Here is a 23661-nt window from a genome sequence, read left to right on the forward strand (position 1 = left end):
GGGGTTGGAGGCTGTGGTGAGCCGTGATTGTGCTACTATACTCCAGCCTGGGCAACAGAGTGAGACTCTGATTCAAAAAATAAAAAATAAAAACTCATGCCAAGGTCACACAGCTAGCAAATGCCGAGGTGAAGCAGACGTAGGCTGTCTGGCTCCAACATGTGCTTTTAACTGCTGCACTATTCCGCCTCTTCCTAGCCCTAGTCACTACTGTATTCTCTAGGAGTTTATTATCTCCCATTCTTCCCACTTGTTTCCATTATTGCTGCATAAACAACCATCCTAGAACTTGGTGGCTTGAAGCAGCAACTTATTTCTCAGGAATTTGGGTCAGGAATTCAGGCAAGGCTGTTCTTCTGCTCCACTTGGCATTGGCTGATGCCACTCATTCAGCTGCATTCAGCTAGTGACTGGGCTGGCCTGGAAGGTCCCAGAGGGCTTTACTCACATGTCTGGCACCTCATGCTCATCCATGTGACCTCTCTCTTCACATCATATCTTGTCAATCTGTAATAGAGCACAGCAGCTGGGTTCTTAGAGAGGAACACGGAAGGCCCTAATTCAGAAGTTCCATGACTTCATTTCTGTCACATTCAATGGGTTAAAAAAAAATCACAAGGCTATCCTGTATTGGGTGGGGGAGAAGAAATAGATTCCATCTCTTGATGTCAGGAGTGGCACTTGTATGCACAGAGGGAGGAAGTGATGGCTGCCATCTCTGGAGACTGTCTTCCAGGAGAACAGGAACTCTTGACTATTTCTTTCATTACTACATCTCTCCAGTACCTAGAACAGTGTCTGTTACATAAGAAGTATGCAATAAATGTCTGTTTTGTCTGTGAATTTAAGGGGCAGGTGAAAGAATCTATGAAGGTAAAGGAAAGCTTAAAGGAGGAAGAGGAGAACCTGGAAGGAATGTACCAAGGGGGGAAGGAAGTGAAAAAAGATATGACTGAGAGCTATACCCTTACTTTCATGTCTAAAAGTTGTAAAGATAAGTAAAAAAGCACACGATTGAACTTTTAAGCAGTATAAAAAGGCATAGAGTGAAAAGTAACCTTTCTTCTCTCTCTCATTCCCAATTCCCCTCCCTAGGGCAGCCTCTCTTTAGTATGTCTTTTTACAGCTAATAATTGTACATGTATGTCATGTCTACCTATTTGCCAACCTGCCTTACTCTCTCCTGAGAGAACACCTATATAACACACACCTGATGGAATACTGTGCATATGACACAGCATATGGATTTTTTTCTCTTAGCATCTCACTTCCAGATGATCTCATATCAGTACACAGAGATCATCATCTTTTTTTTAAGTGGCTACATAGAATGGTTCCATTCTCTGACTATATCATTGGATTCCAAAATTAGAAGGTAACTAGTGATTTCAGTAAACTTGAAAAAAGCAGAGATTACAGATTTGGGTGAGGAAGACTGGGAGGTCAGAAAGTAGACATAGAAAATTAGGTTTGCATAAGAAGAGACACAGAGGAAAAAGATAAAGATGAGATAGATAGTAGCAGGCATAAGTATGTGAGTAAGAAGAGAGGTGGAGGTTGAAAATACATGGAAGAGAAGGAGTACATAATGGAGCAAAGTTTCTCCTTTGGGGTGATTGGAGGAATCCTGAGTTCCAGTGGAGGGATGACTTAGAGGACAGAATACCTCTTCTAAGGAGACAGAGAGAGAAGAAAAAGAAGGAAGGCCGGGGTTGCAGGTAGGTTTTGTCATAGCTGTTGGTGGGATTTAAGGAAATTACCTTTAGCACTCTCACTTTTCTCAGAAATGTAGGAGACAAGATGTTTTAATTTTTAAAAAAAATTTACCAGAAGGGGTAAGAGTTCAGTAGAGGTTAGGAGAGTTCGGAAAGAGGTTAGGAGAATGTGAAAGTTGGGAATAGCAGGGAGGGTTACAGATTTTCTGGGTAGCATGATGTGAACGTGATCGTCTTGGGCTCAGCAATATCTGACTGCGTGGAATCCATCACTGAAATTGGACAACTGGTTTGCGGTGGTGCCAATTCTCAGGGTTGTGTCATCTTCTGCACTGGAGTGAACAAGTTTGGTTGAACCGATGCAGAATAACAGTTTTGCAGGTGAGCAAAGGATCGGGAGGCAAGCGAGTCGAGGGTGTTGGTCAGTGTGATAGATCATTCAAACACAGGAGCTTCAGAACCTGCCTCCATATCTGTCACTGGTGGTCTAAACATAGGGCCGTAGATTCTGCGATCAGAATTCGCACCCATTGTGTGCCGAGAGCGGCGTCTCCGGGAAACCTTCCTGGGAGGACTTGGGGTACAGGTTGGGCTGGGGGGGTTTGGGGTGGCAGGCTGCTGGGGGTGGGGTTGTGGCAGCGACACACAGACTGTCGTGAAACTCTGTGGGGGGCAAGAAAACGGACTTTATTCAGATTGCATACTGGGGAGCCCTGCGGGAGTCAGGAGGGAGACCAATTCATTTCCTCCTATCCCCACTCCATCCTTTGGGGTTGCCACTAAGTAGTAAAAACACAGTGTGGACACCAGGGCAAGTCGGCGCAGCGTGGCGATGACGTCATTCCCAGCGGCGGGAAGGGACTATCGTCAAGGTACAGTTCACAAAAGCATCTGTAAGACACTTTAGGCTTTTCACTTTTATAATTCCGGCCCGTGCAGTTTGAGATGGTAACCAAACGACTGCAAGTCCCAACCAGGCTCACCGCCGCTGGTTACCATGGAAGCGCTCGGGTAGCTGGGTCCGGACGACTCTATTGACGTCATCACTAAAGCGCGTCCCAGGACGGCTGGCTCCGCCCTCGCCGAGGGAGGGGCAGTACTCCTGAGAACGGTGCTTACAAGTGCCTAACGCCTCCTCAGTAATTTTGATCTTTACCAGACACCGTCATTCGTCTCCCCGTCTAACCCCACCTACTCCAAAAGCAGACCCCGCCCGCCTTTACACTCGCCCACGGCCCCGCAGCTCCGCCCCTGCCCGGAGGCCCCGCCCCCCGTGAATCAGCTGATCGGGCGGACCCGCCGGGTTGCCCGGCTGGCGCCAGATGCAGTGCGCGGTGCTGCGGGAGGAGCTTCAGGTGAGCGAGCGCGGGTCGGATCGGCCCTTGGCTTCGGGGGAGGCTGGTCGGCCGCGACCGCCTGGGTGCAGTGGCCAGGGTCCGGGAGCGAGGCGAAGGCTCAGGTTGAGGCCCGGGGTGTTGCGGGGGCCCGGGGGGTCGGCGCCCGCGACCTCCCAGTCTCGTCCCGCCGGCGGCGCCTGCCTGGCCCCGGGTCCTCCCACCCGCCCCTGGTCCGTCCCTCCCACACGGGGCGCCCCAGCAGTGGTGCCAGCCGCTGAGATTCCTCCGTGCTCCTCTTCCCGCCTCCACCCACGCTGCCCTCCACGCGTCGATTCTTGGATGTGCTGAATGTCCACACCGGGCAGCAGACCCGGGTCCCCGCCACGGCCCGGCTTGCGTGGGGTGCACATCGCGGTGGAGAGTGGACCGGGGGTCTTGCTTGCTTGAAAAGGCGGTTCGGAGAAAGAAAATGAGTTGGATATTAAGGATGAGTAGTTTAGCTAAGGTCCTTTAGCGTGCGCGCTGATTCATCAGAGAACATAAGTTCTTGTGGGAAGCGAAGCCGGGAAAATAACAGGGGCGATCGTGAGGAGTGGCCCCGACGCCGGTGTTGGTCCCCGGGTGATGGGGTCACTGTGCGGCGAGTCGCGTGGGCGGGCGGAAGGCTTGGGCTTTGATGAGGAGGGAAGGACACACTGGCTGAAGTGGCCTTTGCAGGCACGTTGTTTTCTTTCTGGTTTAGGATGGAGAAGGAAATAACTGCTGTACTCAAGTGAAGATCCTTACTCTGTTCCCCTCATTAGGAATAAAATTGAGTGATGTGTGTTTATCCTAAGCAGGTACAAGAATTCAGCAAACCTATTGGTCACACATTTTTTTCCCGCTTATCATACACACACACACACACACACACACACACAATTTGGAGTGACCACTTGACCTTTAAGTTAATGAATACTTACAGAATTTAAAGCCATGAAAAATTTGCTTTTGCAGTAAATTGCAGTATTTTAACCCTAACAACGTTATCATCTTAAGATTCTAAGCTTTGGAGCTGGGCATACCGGAGTCACATCCACTTAACGTCTTTGACTTTGGGCAAGTTATTTAATCTCTCTGCTTCAGTTCCTTTGTCTCTAAATTAGGGATAAAAATGCTTTCCTGATAGGAGTACTTTTACATGTAATGGTTTATGTTTATTATGATGCCTGGCCTATGGTAAATATTCAGTACATATTAGCCATTTTTATAATTATTAATTTCTACCACTGCATCATGACTCCAGTGGACTATATTTCCCACTTAGTGATGGGGAAGGGAACTGAATATTTTAAGAAAACAACTAAAAAATATGATTTCTAGTTAATCTGTAGTAACTTTGGTGTTCCATAAGAGCATTTTAACAAGAAAAAGATGCTGATAGAATCCATACATAGTTTGAGTTAATTAGTTCCTAAACTGTGACTGGCATTGGTAGATTTAAGGCTCATAGTTACAGCAAGAAAAGTTCAAAACTGTTTCACAGTGTTATGAAAATATGATGATTCAGAAAAGAAAGTACCAACCAGGTAATTTTGGGGGGAAAAAATTGAGTGGCATTATGCAAGGCACTTATTTTTTTAAATTGATTTACGCACTGTGAACTGGAATCCCTTTTCTCCAGATTTCAGTTTTTCGAAATTTGGGTTGTCATTTGAAACACTCACTTTGGGCATTTTATCTGTTAAAGAAGCAAAAAGAGCATGCTAAGAACTTGGTTGAGACCTGATTTTAGTTTTTGTATGATGAGGTGGAAAGAGGACTGTTAATCTCCTACCTTTTCATGAAAATCATGGGGGTTAAGGCAGTAACTGTTGGGTCCATTCTAACAGTGTTTCCAAAGAATGTGACTGAGTTGTAAAAAAAGCTTGCACAATTCTGTATTAATGTGAGACTAGGTAAGGTGTTAGTCAAAAACCAAGGAGAAAGGTAGAGTGATGAGTTTTGAGGTTGTGTAAAAGAAGGCTGCTTTGGCGTAGTGTGAGGTTGTACCCGTTTCTCAGCCATTTAGGAATGCGGTGAGGGTTTTGTGACTTGGGAATCACTTAGCCTTTTTTATAACACTTTGCAGAATTAAATCTATCATGTATTTTAACTGTATTAGGCATGTCAATTTTCCTGTGGAGTTGTTTTTAACTGATTTTTTCTTTTAACTCTTCTCTATGGATGACCTAATAATTCTGTTATCAGTAATAAGTAGTCGGTTTTGTAAGGTGTCAGTTTTTAGGAAAATGCTTGGTAACCACAAATATGCATACGATAGCAACAAACTACGGTTGGTTCTTTTTAGTGTTGCTCGCATTTCCTAACCTTACCTCCTCTTCCTCTGTGTGTGTGTGTGTGTGTGTGTGTGTGTGTGTGTGTGTGTGTGTGTTGGCACTGGTTTTAGCTTATGTCTTGATGTTCACCTTCAGGTAGAAGACCTGATTGATCTACATGGGTAGAACAAAAATATTTAAATTGGCAAGGTAATGAGCACATATGGGGGCTGTTGTATACTTTTTTAAATTTGAAGAGCATGTAGTTTTCTCAACTCCTATGAGAAAAAGACTGAGGTCTTTTGGTAGAGGTTCATTTGGCTGCCAGTGATTAATGTCCAGAGAGAAGATCAGCTTTAGTCTCGTTAATCCCACAAATTGATCATCTCATGCTTCCCTTTATTATCACATCATTTAAGTCTTTTTCTTTTGTGCCATCACATAGTACTTCAGTTCACATGACCCTCCTCCCTACCTCCCCTCCCCGCAGTTAGGAGGGGAGTGGTTTAGACTCCATAATGGCCTCTGACTGGGCTAACATCCACTCCAGGGATTTTTTTCTTCCACAGCCTAAATTTTTCTGAGCCAAGTTCTTAAGTAAACCTGGGGCAGTTGCCCAAACAAACATGGGACAAGGATGGTTATAGCAGCTCTTTAAGATAGCAGTAAAGTAGAATAACTGTAAGGATTAGCAGGGCAATGAATAAACTGGTTTATTCTTGCAATAGAATATTGTCCACTCGTAAAAGTGAATGGGCTGGAGCTATACTTGTCAACATATATATAGATCAAATACGTAATATGGAATGAAGAAAGCAAACTACCAAAGGTTTATACAGTAAGATGCACTTATGCACACTTTAACAACAATAGAATAGCATGCGTTGTTTATTGATACATCTGTATTTAGTGAAAAACATAAAAGTAAGTATAAAAACACATGGGAATGGGATATATTAACTTTAGGAATAGTGTATCGGAATAGGAATTTAGGAGACTGTGGAAAAATAACTCTTCTGTCCCTGCAGTAAGAAAGGAATGTGCCCCTGCAGCTGCACAGTGTACAACTTTCCTAGGGAGAGGAGACATATGAGTTATTTGTTCAATTTTGCTTTACTGTTTGACTCTGCTCCTGGGGAAATGCTTTCTTTAGGATATGAGAAATGATGCTTCTATAAAGGCTGCAGGGGAAGTAAAATTCTATACTCTTGGAACATGTAGGCATATACTAATCATGAACTCATCAAGTGCAGGGAGGAGTTGCATCATAGCTCTGCAAGGAATTGGGACATAGAGGGACTTGGATAGAGAATTGCCACAATCTTCTCATAGACATTAACACTTTTAAAAGTTTTGATTGGTTACATTTTATTACAGTGCAGTAGATCCGAGTTTATACTATGAATACAGGTGTCCTGGATATTGCTCAAATAAAATAATTCTCTTTCTACAGATATTAATAGGTAAACCTGATGATGTGTTAAATGGGTTGAAGAGTGAATAATACATTTAATAACTGATCCCTAGCCTAACCTCAGTATTTAAACTTGTGAATTAAACAGGCATTTGTTCCTACTCAAGAATGCCTGTGACTGGCACTTTTAAACAAAGTGATATGTGTGTCTCCAGAGTCATATTTTTTGGTGTGTATACTTCCTGCTTAGTTATGTGACCCCCTCAGTGATCTTAAGCACTAAGCGTTATAGATTAGAAAAGTAAGTTATTGTATCTTGAACTGATTTCTAATATTGCCTTTTAAAAATTTATGGTTATTTTAATAAAATAATAGTAGCAAACTATTAAAGAAATAAATAATTTGTATCAAGACTTACTTATCAGGACACTGTACCATGTAATAATAGGTACAAGTTGTTGCAGTACCTGGGAGTTTGAAATTCAGTTGCTAGTATTGTAGCATTCATACATAATTTTATAACATGGAGGAGTTTTAATAATCCTGAAAAATGCATTGTAAAAATATGCAGTGGGTACAAAAAGGAGCTAAGTGGGCATTGTTGGGTACTTATTGTGCCATGTTTACACACCCTCCCCCAATCCCTCTATGGGTAACTTCCCCTTTAGAGGATTCTCACAATAAGAAGAGTCAGTTTTAGCAGGTTTCAGAATGGAATTAACAAGATGTTAAAAAAAAAAAACCTTTCCCGTCCCTGATTGCACCAAAACCTGTCTCCATGTACTAAGGCGAAAGAGACTATTCTTCCTGGGTAATCTAACATTTGTGACGGGACATGAGATAAAGTGTCTTCATTGTTAGGAAATCATGTGTGAGAGTTTCTTTTATGAGAAGACACTTATTTTGCATCTGATATTGACTTTTATTATAGGCACTAGAAATCTATAGCATTTGGAAGTCTGCAGGTTGGAACTGAAGATTGAGGGCTGCATCCTCCACCCAAGTACTCACTTAAATGTAGCCAGCTGGTGCAGTGTGGTTAATATGGGTACAAGTGTGGACCAGTGAATAAGTCACAATCTCTGACCTGCAGGAGCTTAGTGAATTCAGTGAATCAATGACTTTGTAAGTTCACTGTCCTCCTAGTAAAGTAAGTAGCTTTCTAGACTAGTCTACTGAATTTATTCAGTACATTGATTTACTGAATTTCCTTACTCCAAGTTAAGAATTAAAGGCTGGCCAGCTCGCACAGTAAACTTAGGCAGTGCTTCTGTGTAGCAGTTAAGGCTGAGAAGGCTGGGATTTGAAGTGGCTTTTACTTTTTTTTATTTTTTATTTTTATTTGAGTAGGAGTCTCACTGTGTTGCCCAGGCTAGAGAGCAGTGGCACGCTCACAGCCACCACAGCCTTGACCTGCTGTGCTCAGGTGATCCTTCCGCCTCAGCCTTCCAAGTAGCTGGAACCACAGGCATATGCCACCGTGTTTGGCTAATTTTTTTGATTTATCATAGAGACGAAGTCTCGCCAAGTTGCCTAGGCTATTCTCAAACCCCTGGGTTCAGGCAATCCTCTCACTTCCACCTTCCAAAGTGCTGGGATTGCAGGCGTGGGCCACCGTGCCCAGCTGGCTTCTACCTTTCTTGGTGGTTGGTTGGTCGAGACTTCAGTGCAATGTGAGTTTTCCTTAACCTTCTTTAGTGGGTTGGTGAGGGCTTCAGTGGTAGGATATCCAGGAAGTACAGTTGTTGGTGTAGAGATTATTTCAAAGTCAGGTGTTTGAGTCAAAGGTTGCCTTAATCCAGGTGTAAACATATTGACTAAACCTTTAAAGGAAATATTTATTAAGCATTTACCATGTGCAAAATACCAGATTCTGTTAAAATATTGTTTACTGCATTCACAGTATAAACTCTGGTTTACTACATTGTAATAAAATGTAACCAACTCAAACTTGAAAAAGAAAGTGTTAATGGCTGTGTGAAATCTGGTAATTTTGTATCCATGTCACTAGACACTCTGTGTCCATATTCCTTTTAGGGCATTATGATACAGTTTGCTTCCTTGTTATTTTTACTGTCTTCTCGTCTGAATGTCTAGTCATTCTAATTACTATTACTCTTGCAACTACAATTATTGCTTTTATTTTGTTATTTTAATCAAACTACCTATTTTAAACCAGTGAGACAGAATAAGATGAGGAGGACCCAACTCTGCTAGTGTAAATTAGCTTTCATATGCTGTAAGGTAATGTCTACTCCAGAAAGAGTTATTATTCTGGTCAGAAAGAATATACTAGTATGGGAACTCCTTAAGGGCAGGAACTCATTTATTGATTACCTGTTATATAGCAGGACTGTGCTAGACAGCTGGGATATAATTAGAGAATAAAATATTTTGTCACCCTGCTTCCATAGAAATTTAGACTAGTGTAGTACCTGGGACTTAGTAGATGAAAACAAATACACACATGGTTTTAATTGTTGAAATTTAAGCCTTTGAAAGTTATTATATTTATGACTTGCAAACTTTACTTTCACTGAATTAAGGCAAAAAGAACTTTACTTAAAAAATAAGGTTTACTAGAGATTAATTCATAGGATCCTACATGATTTATTTTTCTCTTAACATTTGGGATAATAGTCTACTAACACATTTCTGTACCACATTTAAAATTTGTATTTATATCCTGCCTTGTTCCCAAAAGGACTTAAAGCAGCTTGCAGAAATGCATAGATATGGTAAGATAAAATAAAGAAACAGTGAATGGATCCAGGAGTGATCTAGAATAACAGCACACATGCTACAAAGTCCGAGTCTCTTGCAGGTACTGTCATATGGGCCTTCCTCCTGCCACAAAATCTGTGAGGCTACCCATATCTGCACCTGCCAGCTTTCTTCTTTCAAAAGTGTAGCCCCCTCACCTTGTGAAGACGCAGTCCCTCCACGCATGTTCTGAATGGCAACCCCTTTCATTAGACCCAGGACTCTGCCCTCTGTCCTTAGGTTCCTCGTGTCTGGGATCCCGGCCATGGCTGTGCAGACATGCTCAGCTTCCTCTCATCTCCCCAGCCCAAAACGAAATGGAACAAAACTCTTCCCTTCCACATTCCCTCCAGCTACTGCTCCATTTCTTGTCACTTTTCAAAAGAATCATCCCCTGAAAGTCATTCCTTTCATGTTCTCACCTCCCATTTCTATTTGGTTTACTTCAATCTGGTTGCCACTCACCAAACTCCAGAACCAACAGAGACGTCTGTTGGCAAAGCCAGTGGACACTCGCTCTCCTGCAGGACCTGGCTGCCGTGAGCTCATGGCCTCCCCGGAATGCTTTCTGCTTGGCTTTTTAGTGTCCCCACGGTGCTCACACTCTCCCTCCTCACCTATCCTCCCTGCTTGATCCTCACCTGTCCAGCCTTGGGGCAGGAGCGCCTCACAGCTTGTCGTGGGGCCTTCTCTTCATGCACACTCGAGTGAGCACTCACACCTTGGCTCCAGTCCTGTCCACAGGCCCTCCTGAGCTTGCATCGGCAGCTGAGGCTTTTCTTCTAAGCCTTAGATGTTCAGCTGCCACTCACATGTGCTCTTGGATTTCTCTCAGGCATCTGGAATTTCACATAGGAAAAAAAATTTTATCTTTCACTACAGAGTCCTGTCTCCCTTGTTCCTTGCCATCTCAGTAAAAGCAGCCACAGCACACAGCTGTTCACGACAGAGCCTGGAGATCATTTCTGCTGCTACCGCCTCTATTCCCACATATTCTAGTTCCCACATACCAATTGTACCCCAGAGCACCTCTTAGTCATCCCTCTCTTTCTTTTTCACCCAACTGACAGACTTCCTCCATTGAGATGATTGAGTTTTTGCGGGTGGGATAGCCCTTGCACAATGAATTTGGGTGATCTGTGATTGTGGTCACCATAAAATTGGCTTAAAACTTTGGACACAAACATAAATCATCATCATTAAGTCATTAAAGCATCCATAGATTGTTCTGCTGGAAGCAGGGCAACTTCTAGTGTGTGTTCCAAGATACTGTCCATGGTGAAAGTACACAAAAGAGACCAAATTAACTGTAAAGTTATAAGTTGTGGGACTTCTACCAAAAAATAATGGTGGCTATATTGGAATAAGGTTTGTCGTCCTTTATGCAAAACCCTTGGGACAAAGTGTGTCTTGGAATTCAGATTTATTTATTTTTGCTCTTTACAACAAAGTATATAAACCATATATCACACTTCCTGTGGGATCCGTGGTGCCATTCTGTGTTCATGAAATTCATATGGATATTTCTGCAACAAGATATATCAATATTCACACTAAAGGGATAAAGATGATAAATAACTTCACATTTTAGTTCAAGTCAGATTCTGCTGTTAGATGAGTTCCAGTCAGATTAGATTTTGCCACCAAAAGAGGAATGAAAAACTTAGTTTTCAGGACGTTTTGGATTTTTGGATTTCTGGTTAAGGTACTGTGGAACTGATGGTTTGTAGCTCTTCTTTCTAAGCAATAATTAGGACATCTAGACAAGATTTTTTTTAAAGATGTGTGGTACAATTCAGGATTAGATATGAAAGTGGACATCATACAGATAAAGTTTGGGGCTCCCTTTGGTCCCCACTTTGTCTGGTTTGAGATCAGGTACCCTCATTTTGTCCCCTCCCCCCCAGCAGTGTCCCACTACTGTCAATCCCTTTCTTATAGTATTATGGTAAATGTTCAGGGTCTGCTTATGAGTGAGAACATGTGGTACTCTGTTCTTTGTTTCTGTGATAGATCACGTTTAGGTCTGAGTATTAGATACTCTAAATCCATCCAAGTTGCTGCAAAATCCGTATGTTTGTCCTTCTTTATGGCTGTGTAATAGTCCATCATGTATGTGTACCACATTTTTTTTATCCATTCCAGTTTCAATGGGCAGCACGTTGGTTCCATGTTTTTGCTATTGTGAACATTGCTGCAATAAACATGCGTGTACAGGTATCTTTTTTGTAGAATGACTTGAGTTCTTCTGGGTATATTCCCAGTAGGGGGATTGCTGGGTCATATGGAAAGTCAATTTCTAGTTCTTTTAGAAAGTGCCACATTGTTTTCCATAGAGATTGAACTGGTTTGCATTCCCACCAGCAGTGTAGAAGCATTCCCTTTTCTTCGCATCCTCGCCAGCATCTGTGTTTGTTTTATTAATAACGGCCATTCTTATTGGGGTTCGGTGGTATCTCAGTGTGGTTTTGATTTGCATTTCTCTGATGATTAATGAGGCTGAGTGCTTTTTCATGTGTCTTGTTGACAGCCCATATATATTCTTTAGAGAAGTGTCTATTCACGTTGACAGCCCATATATATTCTTTAGAGAAGTGTCTATTCACGTCTTTTGCCCACTTTTTAATGGGGCTGTTTTTTTGGGTTTTTTCCTTTGGGCACATTTGAGTTCCTTGTGGATATTAGGTCTTTGTCAGATACATAGTTGGCAAATATTTTTTTTCCATTCTGTGGGCTGTCACTCCGCTCTCTTGATGGTTTCTTTTGCTTTGCAGAGGCTTTTCAGTTTAATGAGATCCCACTTGTCTATCTTATCTCTTATGGCATGGACATCTGGGGTTTTGATCAGGAATTGGTAGCCTACTCTGATTTCTGTAAGGGAGTCGCCTGCATTTTCTAAGATTCTTAGAGTTTGAGGTTTTATTTTTAGGTCTTTGATCCATTTAGAGTATTTTTGTGTATGGTAATAGGTAGGGGTCCTGTTTCAATCTTCTGCATGTGGTCAGCCAGTTTTCCCAGCACCATTTACCTTTTATAGGTTCTCATCTCTCCAGTGGTGGTTGTTGAAGATGAGTTGGTTGAGAAATTGAGGTTTTGTTTCCACTATCTCTATCCTGTTCCATTGGTCCATATGCATGTTCTTGTACCAATACCAGGTTGTTTGGATTATTGTAGTCTTATAAACAAAGTTTAAAGTCTGGAAGTGTGATACCTCCCAAGATTTTTTTTAAAGGGCACTTCCTAATCATGGTGTTAAACGATATCCTCAGTTTGTACACAACAGCTTGTTTCTCTGTTCTATGTAGCAGAAGGGTGTGTGTCGAGTAGCTCTAAAAGTAGCATCAATTCATTAGGAAGCAAGGCTTGCTTTTTGTTTTGAAGGACCATTGGGACTGTAATTACTTTGCATTTTATTGAGTAGGAGATGATAATTTGGAGTATAGAGTGGCTTACTTTAAAATGAATCTGGCTTTGCTCTGTGTGCCTCATAGAACTTAGTACCTGGAGGAGGTACTGGAGCCCAGTGTGCTGTTGTACAGAGGTGCCAGTGATCTAGAGAGAGGCTGTGAAGCCCTGCAAGGATCCCATGGGAAGCCCTGAGCTGGCTAATGTAACACAGGTGTGTGGAGGAAAGGGATTGTCACGGAGGAGAGAAGCAGAGGACAGGGTCCTGCCCTGGAGTAGTGCAGGGTGAGGACCTTACAGCTCACTGGGAGAAGCAGCCCCAGGGGAAGCAACCTGATTCACAGTTTCAAAATTTAGAATGTAAAACAATGAAATAACATGCAGAGGTTTAAATGCTATTTGACTGGTTGAGGCGAGTCTCATAGATTTCCTGGAGTGGCAGTCATAAACAGAGAGACAAACATTTTCATTTACTTTATTTTTCTAGATGGATACATAATTGAGAAAGAATGTTGGATTAAATGGAGTTGGTAAATACCACCCTTATTTAGGTGTGCGAGGGTAAAACTTGGAACCATAAGCCTCCCACATTTAGCTGCGGTATTCCTTTTTAGTTATGCTTCCTCAGCAGTCATTTCTTTTTTTCTTATTGCCCTAATTGAGTTTCAGGGAGAAATGTCTTCTTGCAAGGAGTCGAACATATTAAACACCATTAGAACAAAATGAAATCAATCTATAAATACTAAGACAGAAAGGTGTCTGTGAAATAGTGTGTTAGTTTTCTATTGCAGCTGTAACAAATTACCACAAACTCAGTGGTTTTAAATAACACAAATAAATGAGCTGGGCATTGTGGCTCATGCCTGTAATCCCAACACTTTGGGAAGTGGAGACGAGAGGATTGCGTGAGTCCAAGGGTTCAAGACCATCCTGGGCAACTTGGTGAGACCTTGCTTCTACAATAAATCAAAAAATTACCTGAGCATGGTGGTGCACGCCTGTGGTTCCAGTTACCTGAAAGTCTGAGGTGGAAGGATCACCTGAACCCAGCAGGCTGAGCCTTCAGTGGCCGTGAGTGTGCCACTGCAGCCTGGGTGACAGAGTGAAACTCGTACTTCCAAAACAAAACAAAAAACAGAAAACAAACAAACGAAAAACCCACATTTGTTCTTTAGGTTGGAAGTCTGACACAGGCCTCGAGGCCAAAATCAGTTATGGCATGGCCGCTCTCAGAGATTCTGGAAGTGAGTCTTTTTCTTGACCTTTGTCAGCACCCTCATGCCACCTGTGTTCCTTGGCTCCTGCTGCCTTCTTCTGATTTCAAAGTCAGCGATGTAGCACTCTCTGACCTGGCTTCCAGCATCGCATCTCTCTGATTCTCCTTCTTCTGCCCTCTTCCCCTTCTAAGGAGTCTTGTGATTGCATGGGATCCACTTGGATAACCAGGCTCATCCCTGTATCTTAAGGACAGCTGGTTAGCACCACAGAACCTAACATAGCCACAGTTTCTGGGCATCAGGACCTCGACATAATGGGGGCCATTATTCTGCCAACCCTATCTAGTAGGTGAGAAAAGCCAGTTGTGAAACAGTTTGTAGAGCTTTAATTCCATCTGGGTTTTAAAAAATGAGTGTGGACCAGGCTTGATGGCTCCGCCTATAATACCAGCACTTTGGGAGGCCGAGGTGAGTGGATTGCCTGAGCCCGTGGGTTTGAGACCAGTCCAGGCAACTTGGTGAGACCTCATCTCTACAATAAATCAAAAATTACCTGGGTGTGATAGCACACCCCTGTAGTTCCAGCTACTTGGAAGGATTGCCGGAGCCCAGTAGGTTGATGCTGGGGTAGCTGTGAGTGTGCCACTGCACTCCGGCCTGGGCGACAGAGTGAGACTCCTACTCAAAGTAATTAAAAAAAAAAATGAGCGTGGTGATAACACAGAGTAAGATGTAGTCACTTTAAGAAAACTGTACTCAAGCTGGACGCGGTGGCTCACGCCTATAATCCCAGCACTTTGAGAGGCTAAGACAAGAGGATTGCCTCAGCCCGTGGGTTCAAGACCAGCCTGGGCAACATGGTGAGACCTCGTCTCTACAATAAATCTAAAATTAGCTGGGCATGGTGGTACATGCCTGTAATTCCAGCTACTTGGAAGGCTGAGGCAGAAGGATCGCCTGAGCCCAGCAGGTCGAGACTGCAGTGGCCATAAGCAGCATGCCACTGCACTCCAGCCTGGGTAACAGAGTGAGACTCTGACTCAGGAAAAAAAACCAAACAAACAAAGAAGACTGTACTCAAACATCGGACACTAAGAATAAAGTTGACTGCTTTACTCACCTTATCAAAAGATCCTCAAAATTTTTGTCCGTCAGGCAGTAGGACAGATATGCAGGTGACACGTAGAGGTTAGTCATGTGAAGTGGGTGTGCCATGTATCTCCACGGCCTCCTGGGGTGGGGGGCTCTGTGACTTTCTGGGCATTGTTGAAGTTTAACCAAGGGCATAGCAACTCCTTGATTTCCAACAGATAAGTGCAGATTAGATCTGGCTTCAGAATTTCTCTGTACACTGTGAACTGTACATTGTACAAAAACATAATTACTATCACACACAAAGCATAGCAGCACTCATTGTCTTTATTAAATTGATAGTGTGTTATGTGTATTCAGAAACATCTTTTGTTTACATAGTACTCTTCTTCCAACTCTGAATGTTTCAAAATATTTCTAAAATAAGCATAGGTAGAAAGTAATTTCCTTCAGAAATTACAGATGGAAACAGCAAGAATTCACAGCAACCTGGAGGAAACAGATGGCCCCAGATCATGCCTGCTGGTGGGGGCCATTCCAGGGCACAGTGACCATGCCATATCCTTCTGCAGAAAAACCACACATTTGGCCCAGTATTTTTATGGTTCACACAAATAAGACCTCATTGTTTTTGTTTCATGCATTTTGTTACCCTTGAAAATGTGAAAATTTCTGAGTTGAAATGCCTCCAGCGTTTCTGTTTATTTTTCTGTTTCTTGTATTATTAAACATTGAGTTTCTAGACTGAGGGGTCATGATATTTGTACCATAATTTTCTTGCAGCTCTTTTCTATTAGTGGTGGATTTTTAAACAGTTCATTTGAAATTCAAACTTCTTTCTTTCAGCCCTCTGGATTATGAACCATGTTGGTCTTGAATTGAGGTTGTTTTGGGGAAAATACTCTTAGTAACGATGAATGGAAAACTTTCTATCTTAATGATGTAATTTTTTTGTGCATTACTGGAAAGTGTAAATTAAAACTACTTGAATCTGAAGAGATTTTAGAAAATCTCTCTGAGTTAATTGGTATTTGAGTCTTCCCGTGTTCTAGACAGTGTTTCAAAAGGAACCTTAATGTGTATGGAATTTTTGTACTTAATCCATTGATTTTTCACATTGAATTTTCTTTCTTTAAAATAAAAAAGCAAACAAAAAAACCCTGTTGCCTGGGAAATCTCAGCTTAGCTGTCATTTGTCCTTTCTTCCTTCAACATTGCATTGATAGTCAGCAGGCAGTTTTACAGCCTTAGTGGGCAGGCTTGGTCTAGATGTTTGACTTTGGCAGGCCAGATATGAAATAGTTTAAATAGTTTTACTGCATATTTATTTCCCAGTGAATGTGCATTTGTTAGAGGGCAGCTTTTTTTTTTGAGTCTGAGGGATAAAATATTCCTTCACTGCTCTTTGTCCTTTCTTTTGTCTTATCATCCAGGTCTTGACAGACGCTGTGTGAAGAGGGAATGATTTGGTGATGGGGTGCTCCCACTGACCGATGGACCCAAAGAAGAGAAGGTAGAACCATTTTTTCCTTTTCTCCCATCCTTCCAGGAAAACACAGCAAAAGGATTCACATATGCATAGCTTCTCTTCAGTTTACCTTTCTTGTTGATTGTTAAGTGGGAATGGTGACATTTCTAGTTGGTTGATTGTTGAAGGGAGAAGAATATTTAAATAAAGCTGATTAGTGGTAGTTTTGTAAGCAATACTAGATATCTTCATTTTATAATTTTAAAGCTCTTCCAGCCATTTTTTTCTCACATGTTAATTTCAGGTTTTCAGAAGTAGCCTCACTAATAGTAATCATTTTTCATTCTTAGAAAACTAGGCATGGAAGATATTTAAAACAGAGGTTAAAGTTTTGACTTCTCTTCCATAGAACCATGGTTTTGCCGAATTACAATTTAAGAGAATATTATTTAGAGAAATTCTCAGGTACTCAAAAGAGTTTCTGTGCCCCATTAGAATTTTGGCATCAGTATTCTAGAAAAAAGAAAATGAAAAAGTATATTATCCATGGTGACACATAGGAAATTTTGACAGAAACATAGAGTATCTCAACATGCCCTTTTCTTAGAAGGAGGCATTTAGGACAAGGTCATTATTATGCAGCTGTGTGTTTTGTATTCATTGAACCAAAGTCATCAGATGGGTAGAATTCTTTGGCTGGGACCTGAGCAGACCATGAAGGACTTTGCTGGTATCTGTTATATATTTGATTCTTTAAAAATTTAAATGACAGTTATAGATTTAAACTCAACAAAGAGTGAAGTATGGATTCTGCTTCTCATATCTTTCTCATCAAATAAAATAAAATTTTAAAATAAGACTTCAACTTGGGCCATATGGTAACTTCAGTATCTAAACAAGGTGTTAATGTATTGAGAAGTTAGAAATCTTGACATTTTATGCTATCAAGTCATAAAACTTCCAAAAATAGCCTAAGTTTGTTTGCTTCTTAGATGGAGATAAGTCATTTGTGGATTTAGAGGCTCCTCCTGCCTTTTATATAAATAGTTGTTTATTGTGGCTCCTGTGTTATAACGAAAGCATAAGATAGGTGCTAGTTAGACCATCTAACCAGTCAGTCATGTGCTGGCAAAAGGTATAGTCTCATGGAAACTACTAAGGACAATAGGTACAGTTCTGAATTGTGGGAACAATTAAGCAATTTTTCTTGATGTTTGTAGCTCAACAGAGGCAGAAGGATCCAAAGAAAGAGGCCGAGTCCATGTGTGGCAGGCGGGATCCTTTTCCATAACACCAGAGAGACTGCCAGGCTGGGGAGGAAAGACTGTCCTGCAGGCAGCTCTTGGAGCGAAACACGGCGTTCTTCTGACTGAAGGTATTGAAAAAAATGACTTGACCAATACTAACCGAAATGCTAACCAATGCCTGATGGTGTAAGATCAGGTGGGAGTGTTTTTGGGGACTAGGGATTCTTCATGAACTCTTCAAAATGGTCTTAGTCTATCAGAAATCAGATTAGTTCTTACATTTAGAATGTACCATTAACCAGAATAAAAGAGAAGTTATAGCTTTTAAATGTTGTAGTAATAAATACATGAAGAAATTAACATTTTAAAAGGGAAAGTTGTCTATCAGAGATTCTTGCTAGATTTCTTGTTCATTAAATGTATCAGAATAATAATGCTGACAACAGCTAATATTTATTAAACAGCTGTGTGCCAAGCACTCTACTAAGCACTTACTACATATTGTCTCACTGAATCTACACAGTCACCTTATGAGGCAGCTGCTATTTTTTTTTTTTTTTTTTTTTGAGTTGGAGTCTCACTCTGTCACCCAGACTGGAGTGAAGTGGCCGCTTGTGGCCACCGCAGCCTTGACCTGCTGGGCTCCGGTGGTCCTTCCGCCTCAGCCTTCCAAGTAGCTGGAACTACAGGCGCGCGCTACCACGCCCAGCTAGGTTTTTGATTTATTGTAGAGATGAGGTCTCGTCAAGTTGCCCAGGCAGGTCTCGAACCCACGGGCTCAGGCAATCCACTCACCTTGGCCTCCCAAAATGCTGGGATTACAAGCTGCTGTTTTTATTCACAGATAAGGAAACTAAAAGTCAGGGAGGTTTCATAATTTTCTCAAGCATATCTGCCTATGGAATTGTTGGAGTCAGGACTGGAATGCAAGTAGTCTGATTTCACAGCCTGCTTCTGAAGCCATGCGACAGTGCTGTCTCAGTCCACTTGTTTCCAGGCATTAATAGCAGCACACAAGGGCATATTAGAAAACCTATGAATCTGTAGCAGATAGAAATGCACGCTGTAGTTTCTAAGAGAGTTACCTTTCATCTTGACTCAAGCTCAATCATGGCAAGTTAGACTTGGGCAAGGACTGCCTTCAGTGTGACTCACTGAAACATTTCTGCTCTTTGAGCATTTATTAATTATTAAGTAATTTGGTATTTTCCTTCTAGGAACTAAGGGAAGAACAATTCTAGGGAAAAAACTTAAGTCTGGCCTTAGTAGTTGGTTATATGGGGTAAACATGGATTTTTTTCTAATCTATTATTCTGTCACTTTTATTATATTACTTGAGACCTTAGAAAATGTCTTATTTATTTATTTTTTTCCCTTGATTTGGAGTCTCGCTCTATCGCCCAGGCTGGAGTGCAGTGGCACCATCACTGCTCACTACAGACTTGGAATCCTGGGCTCAGGGGATCCTCCTCTCTCAGCCTCTTAAAGTGCTGGGATTGCAGGCATGAGCTACCATGCCCAGCTTAAAATGTCTTATTTTTAAAATGTCAACTATATTCAATGCCTGCCTTATGAGCTTCAAAATATATAGTTCTTAAGCATATATAAGTGAAATTCTGCTATTGTTGCTTTCTTTTTTTTTTTTTTTTTTTGAGTTGGAGTCTCACTCTGTTGCCCAGACTGGAGTGAAGTGGCCGCTCCCGGCCACCACAGCCTCAACCTGCTGGGCTCCGGCAATCCTTCCGCCTCAGCCTTCCAAGTAGCTGGAACTACAGGCGTGCGCTACCACACCCGGCTAATTTTATTGTTGCTTTCAATAAGATATTTGGAACTAAGATATTTGAAACCCTTAATGAACATGAGTCTTTATTTTAATTTTTTTTTTTTTTTTTTAATTTTAGAAACAGGGTCTCACTCTGTCACCAAGGCTAGAGTGTAGTGGCACGATCACAGATCATTGCAGCCTTGAACTCCTGGGCTCCAGCGATCCTCCTCCCTCAGCCTCATGAGTAGCTGGGACTGTAGGTGTATGCCATCCCACCCAGCTAATTTTAAAATCTTTTATAGAGATGAGATGTCACAGCGTTGCCTGAGCTGGTCTCAAACTTCTGGCCTCAAGTGATCCTCCTACCTCGTCCTCCTAAAGTGCTGGGATTTCAAGCATGAGCCACTGCATCCAGCTGATATTTTTAAAATCTAGACTCATACCTACAAGTCTGAGGGAAAACTTTCACAGATATATATAAATAGCCTATTATTGTTTAGTACCAGTGTTCTAAGTATCAAAGTCACCAAAAAACTCATATCACTCAAGTGTGTAGTTTGAAATGGCACACAGATCTCCAGTGTTGTCTTTTTCAGTTGAGGAAATGGTCCTGATTAAATGATAGGAATTTTCAAGCTTGTCTTTATTAAATTTTACCATTAACTCATAATTCAAGGAGGATACTTCATTGATTCACTATTTTTGATGTACTCCAAGTTAAAAAAAAAAAAAAAAAGAGTACTGTCAAGTGTACTATCATTTGGGGGAAAAAGGTTTAAAAGACCTTAACCTTAACCAGTGAGCTTATTTTCTCAGTACTTTTTATCCAAACTATAAATTTCCCAATAAGTGTGCCTATCTTACCTCTAGCTAACTACTGAGTTCTTCTGTCACACAGATGCTGTGATGAGATCATTTGAGTGTATAGTATGTCTGTCATGTATAATAGGTTGAAGATAAAGTTTGTGTGTTGTCATCACCAGCCCAATTGCTGCCTTTGGGAAAAAAAATCAGTCTTATTTTTAAAATTAATTTTAAAAATCGGGCAAGTCTGGTCATATGGAAAAGAAAGAATGTGGGCTAGGTTCGATGTTTTTCTAAACCCATAGCCAACTCTTTATTCCATTTGGATTTTAGCTAGTATAGATGTGTACACATGCCCTCAAACCCCCAGAGTACCACAGGAAAATTCAGACATGCTGGCATACCTGGACATAAATACATTCTCATCATTCATGCACCAACTCTCTAGTGCCTTTCATTTTAATTCTAAAGCTGGCCAGTCATTCTGACAGCTTTGTTTGTGTTTTGCTTTGTTTGTTTTGTTGTGATGATTTGCTTTGTTTGTTTTGTTGTGATGATTTGCTTTATAAACAGATCTCACCTCCAAAAGGCTGTCTGGTATCTAGTACACAATATCTAGGGTGAACATTCCAAATTCAAAAATTTGAAATCCAAAATGCTCTAAAATTCCAAACTTTCTAAGGGAAAAAAAAAAAAAAAAAAAAGAAAGAAAGAAATGCCTATTGAAACACTTTAGATTTGGAATTTTCTGATTTGGGATACTCAGTCAGTATAATGCGTATATTGCAAAATTTGAAAAAGGCTGAAATCTGAAATACTTCTTGCCCCAAGGATTTCAGATAAGGAATACTTGACCTGTTATAAGTAATAAGATACACAGCATGAAGACAGCCATGTCTTGTTAACAACTGGGGCTTTCTGTACAGCCTAGAGGTGTGAAGCTAATTTCTTGGTTTTGACAAAAATCTCTAATATTTTTATGCCATTGCAGAATTTTTTGCTGCTCTGACTTGTTCAATAGTAGTGAATGTTGTGGATATGAGCCAATGTGTCTGTTTTAACTTATTTTCTGCTTATTTTATCATAACATGATTTTTTTTTGTCTTTGGTTACTTGAAATCTGCTTCTGTAATGACCTGTGATGACAGCCATGCTAGTGGATTAGTGCTAGGAGTTTGTAAGATGAGGTTGAAGGAAAGAGGCTTCTTGCAATTTGAAAAAAAATTCCAATTTTGTTTAATCTAGAGGGAACTAAAAGTTTGTTGATAGAATTTTTAGTTAATTCGCTGACTCTCTGTTCTTCAGATGGTGAGGTCTACAGCTTTGGGACCCTTCCCTGGAGAAGTGAACCAGCAGAGGTTTGTCCAAGTAGCCCCATTCTAGAAAATGCCCTGGTTGGGCAATATGTTGTTACTGTGGCGACAGGGAGCTTCCACAGCGGAGCTGTGACGGAAAGTGGCATTGTGTACATGTGGGGCGAGAACTCTGCCGGCCAGTGTGCAGTGGCCAGCCAGCAGCGCGTGCCGGAGCCAAATCCTGTCAGCATCTCAGACTCTGAGACCAGTCCTTCATTAGCCGTCAGGATTCTGCAGCTGGCATGTGGCGAGGAGCACACCCTGGCATTGTCACTAAGCAGAGAGATTTGGGCATGGGGTACCGGCTGTCAGTTGGGTCTCATCACCACAACCTTCCCAGTGACGAAGCCCCAGAAGGTGGAGCATCTCGCTGGGCGAGTGGTGCTGCAGGTGGCCTGTGGCGCCTTCCACAGCCTTGCGCTCGTGCAGTGCCTCCCTCCCCAGGATCTGAGGCCGGTCCCAGAGCGCTGCCACCAGTGCAGTCAGCTCCTCATTACCATGACCGACAAAGAAGACCACGTGATTATATCAGACAGCCACTGTTGCCCCTTAGGTGTGACGCTGTCAGGATCCCAGGTGGAAAACCATGCCAGCACTGCCATCAGCCCCTGCAGGGACACCCTTGACAGCCAGGGGGAAGTGTTTGAGAACACGCCTGTGGCAAATGCTCTGCCGGTCACTGCCGAGGCTGTGGAGCTGGATGCAGGAAGCGCTCAGATCGGAAGCTGCGATGCCCTTTCCTCCCAGCAAAACATCGTGGGAAAAATGGAAGTCTCTTCTACCAGAAACATCCCAGCATACCCTGACACTCAGGCCGTAGATGAGTACTTGCGGAAACTGTCAGATCTTGCAATAAGAGAAGACCCAGAGAACGATGGGAAGCCAATGCCATCTCAGGTACCTGCTGTGCTGTATGATACACAGGTATTTCTGGAGTTGACCTTTAGAGGAGCTTTTCTTGAGAAACTTTAACATGCTAAGGCTTGGTAGTGCTTCTTAATTATTTTATAAGTTTTAAAACTACATTTATGAGTGAAAAGTAATTTTTTTCTGAGTTTGACTAGCATTCTGTCTTATCAGTCAAGCCTATCTAAGGAAAGAACCTGAATTAGTGAAATAAAAATCACTCTTTATGTTTGGGTTCTGGCCCTTTTTGATGGTAAAAGATGCCATGTTGGACTTGTTTTGTAAGGAGCAAAATCCCATTTTTTTCTTGCTAGTACTTTTTTTCCCATAAAGTACTGAATTTTGGTGGGACTCTTGAGTAGCTTACTTCTAGTATAACTCTAGCTTCACAAAGATTCTTCCTACTGTATTTGTACCACTCTTCAGAGTTCAGTAGGGAGGGTTGTCATGTGACAGTTTCTTCAATTATACGGGTAAATTTAAAACTTACAGGTGATTACATGTTGGAGATTTTTCCAGTTATGGCCATGGTCCTTACTAGGCTTCATTTGGAGGGGCGGGTAACGTTTTCTTTATCTTAGCAAAACTATTATCATTTTGAAAACTTATGGCGAAATGGACAAAAGCTATTTACCAATAGCACACAGTAAAGTTTGAATCTTCCTACTTCAAACAAACTGTTCTAAAAGAATAAATTCTGTGATCTACTCCTAGCTAACCTTTTGATTTTGCTTTTATCAAAATTCTAAGATAAGAAAACAAAACAAAACTATCTAGTCATAAAAGAACTGTCATGTGTATGTGTTTGAGACCACATAGCCTGTTGAATTCTTTATTCTTGTTTACTTGTCTGAAAGAGAACATGGAGGTATTTTT

The 23661-nt window shown here is 41.7% G+C and overlaps 1 protein-coding gene across 1 annotated transcript in view; it reads left to right on the forward strand.

The window, feature by feature from the left end:
- The first annotated feature begins 2908 nt into the window (after nucleotides 1-2908).
- The window catches only part of ALS2 (ALS2, alsin Rho guanine nucleotide exchange factor), a 79659-nt gene continuing 58906 nt past the window's right edge, over nucleotides 2909-23661 (forward strand). Inside the window, exons 1-4 of the mRNA XM_008069243.2 lie at nucleotides 2909-3070; nucleotides 16674-16753; nucleotides 17929-18083; nucleotides 21830-22776. Coding sequence (XP_008067434.1) covers nucleotides 16734-16753; nucleotides 17929-18083; nucleotides 21830-22776 — 1122 coding nt within the window. The 5' untranslated portion in view covers nucleotides 2909-3070; nucleotides 16674-16733. The remainder of the gene's footprint in view (nucleotides 3071-16673; nucleotides 16754-17928; nucleotides 18084-21829; nucleotides 22777-23661) is intronic.

The sequence above is a fragment of the Carlito syrichta genome, unplaced genomic scaffold (genome assembly GCF_000164805.1).
Source record: "Carlito syrichta isolate Samal-C Ts95f unplaced genomic scaffold, Tarsius_syrichta-2.0.1 Scaffold311878, whole genome shotgun sequence".
In the NCBI taxonomy this organism is placed as follows: domain Eukaryota; kingdom Metazoa; phylum Chordata; class Mammalia; order Primates; family Tarsiidae; genus Carlito; species Carlito syrichta.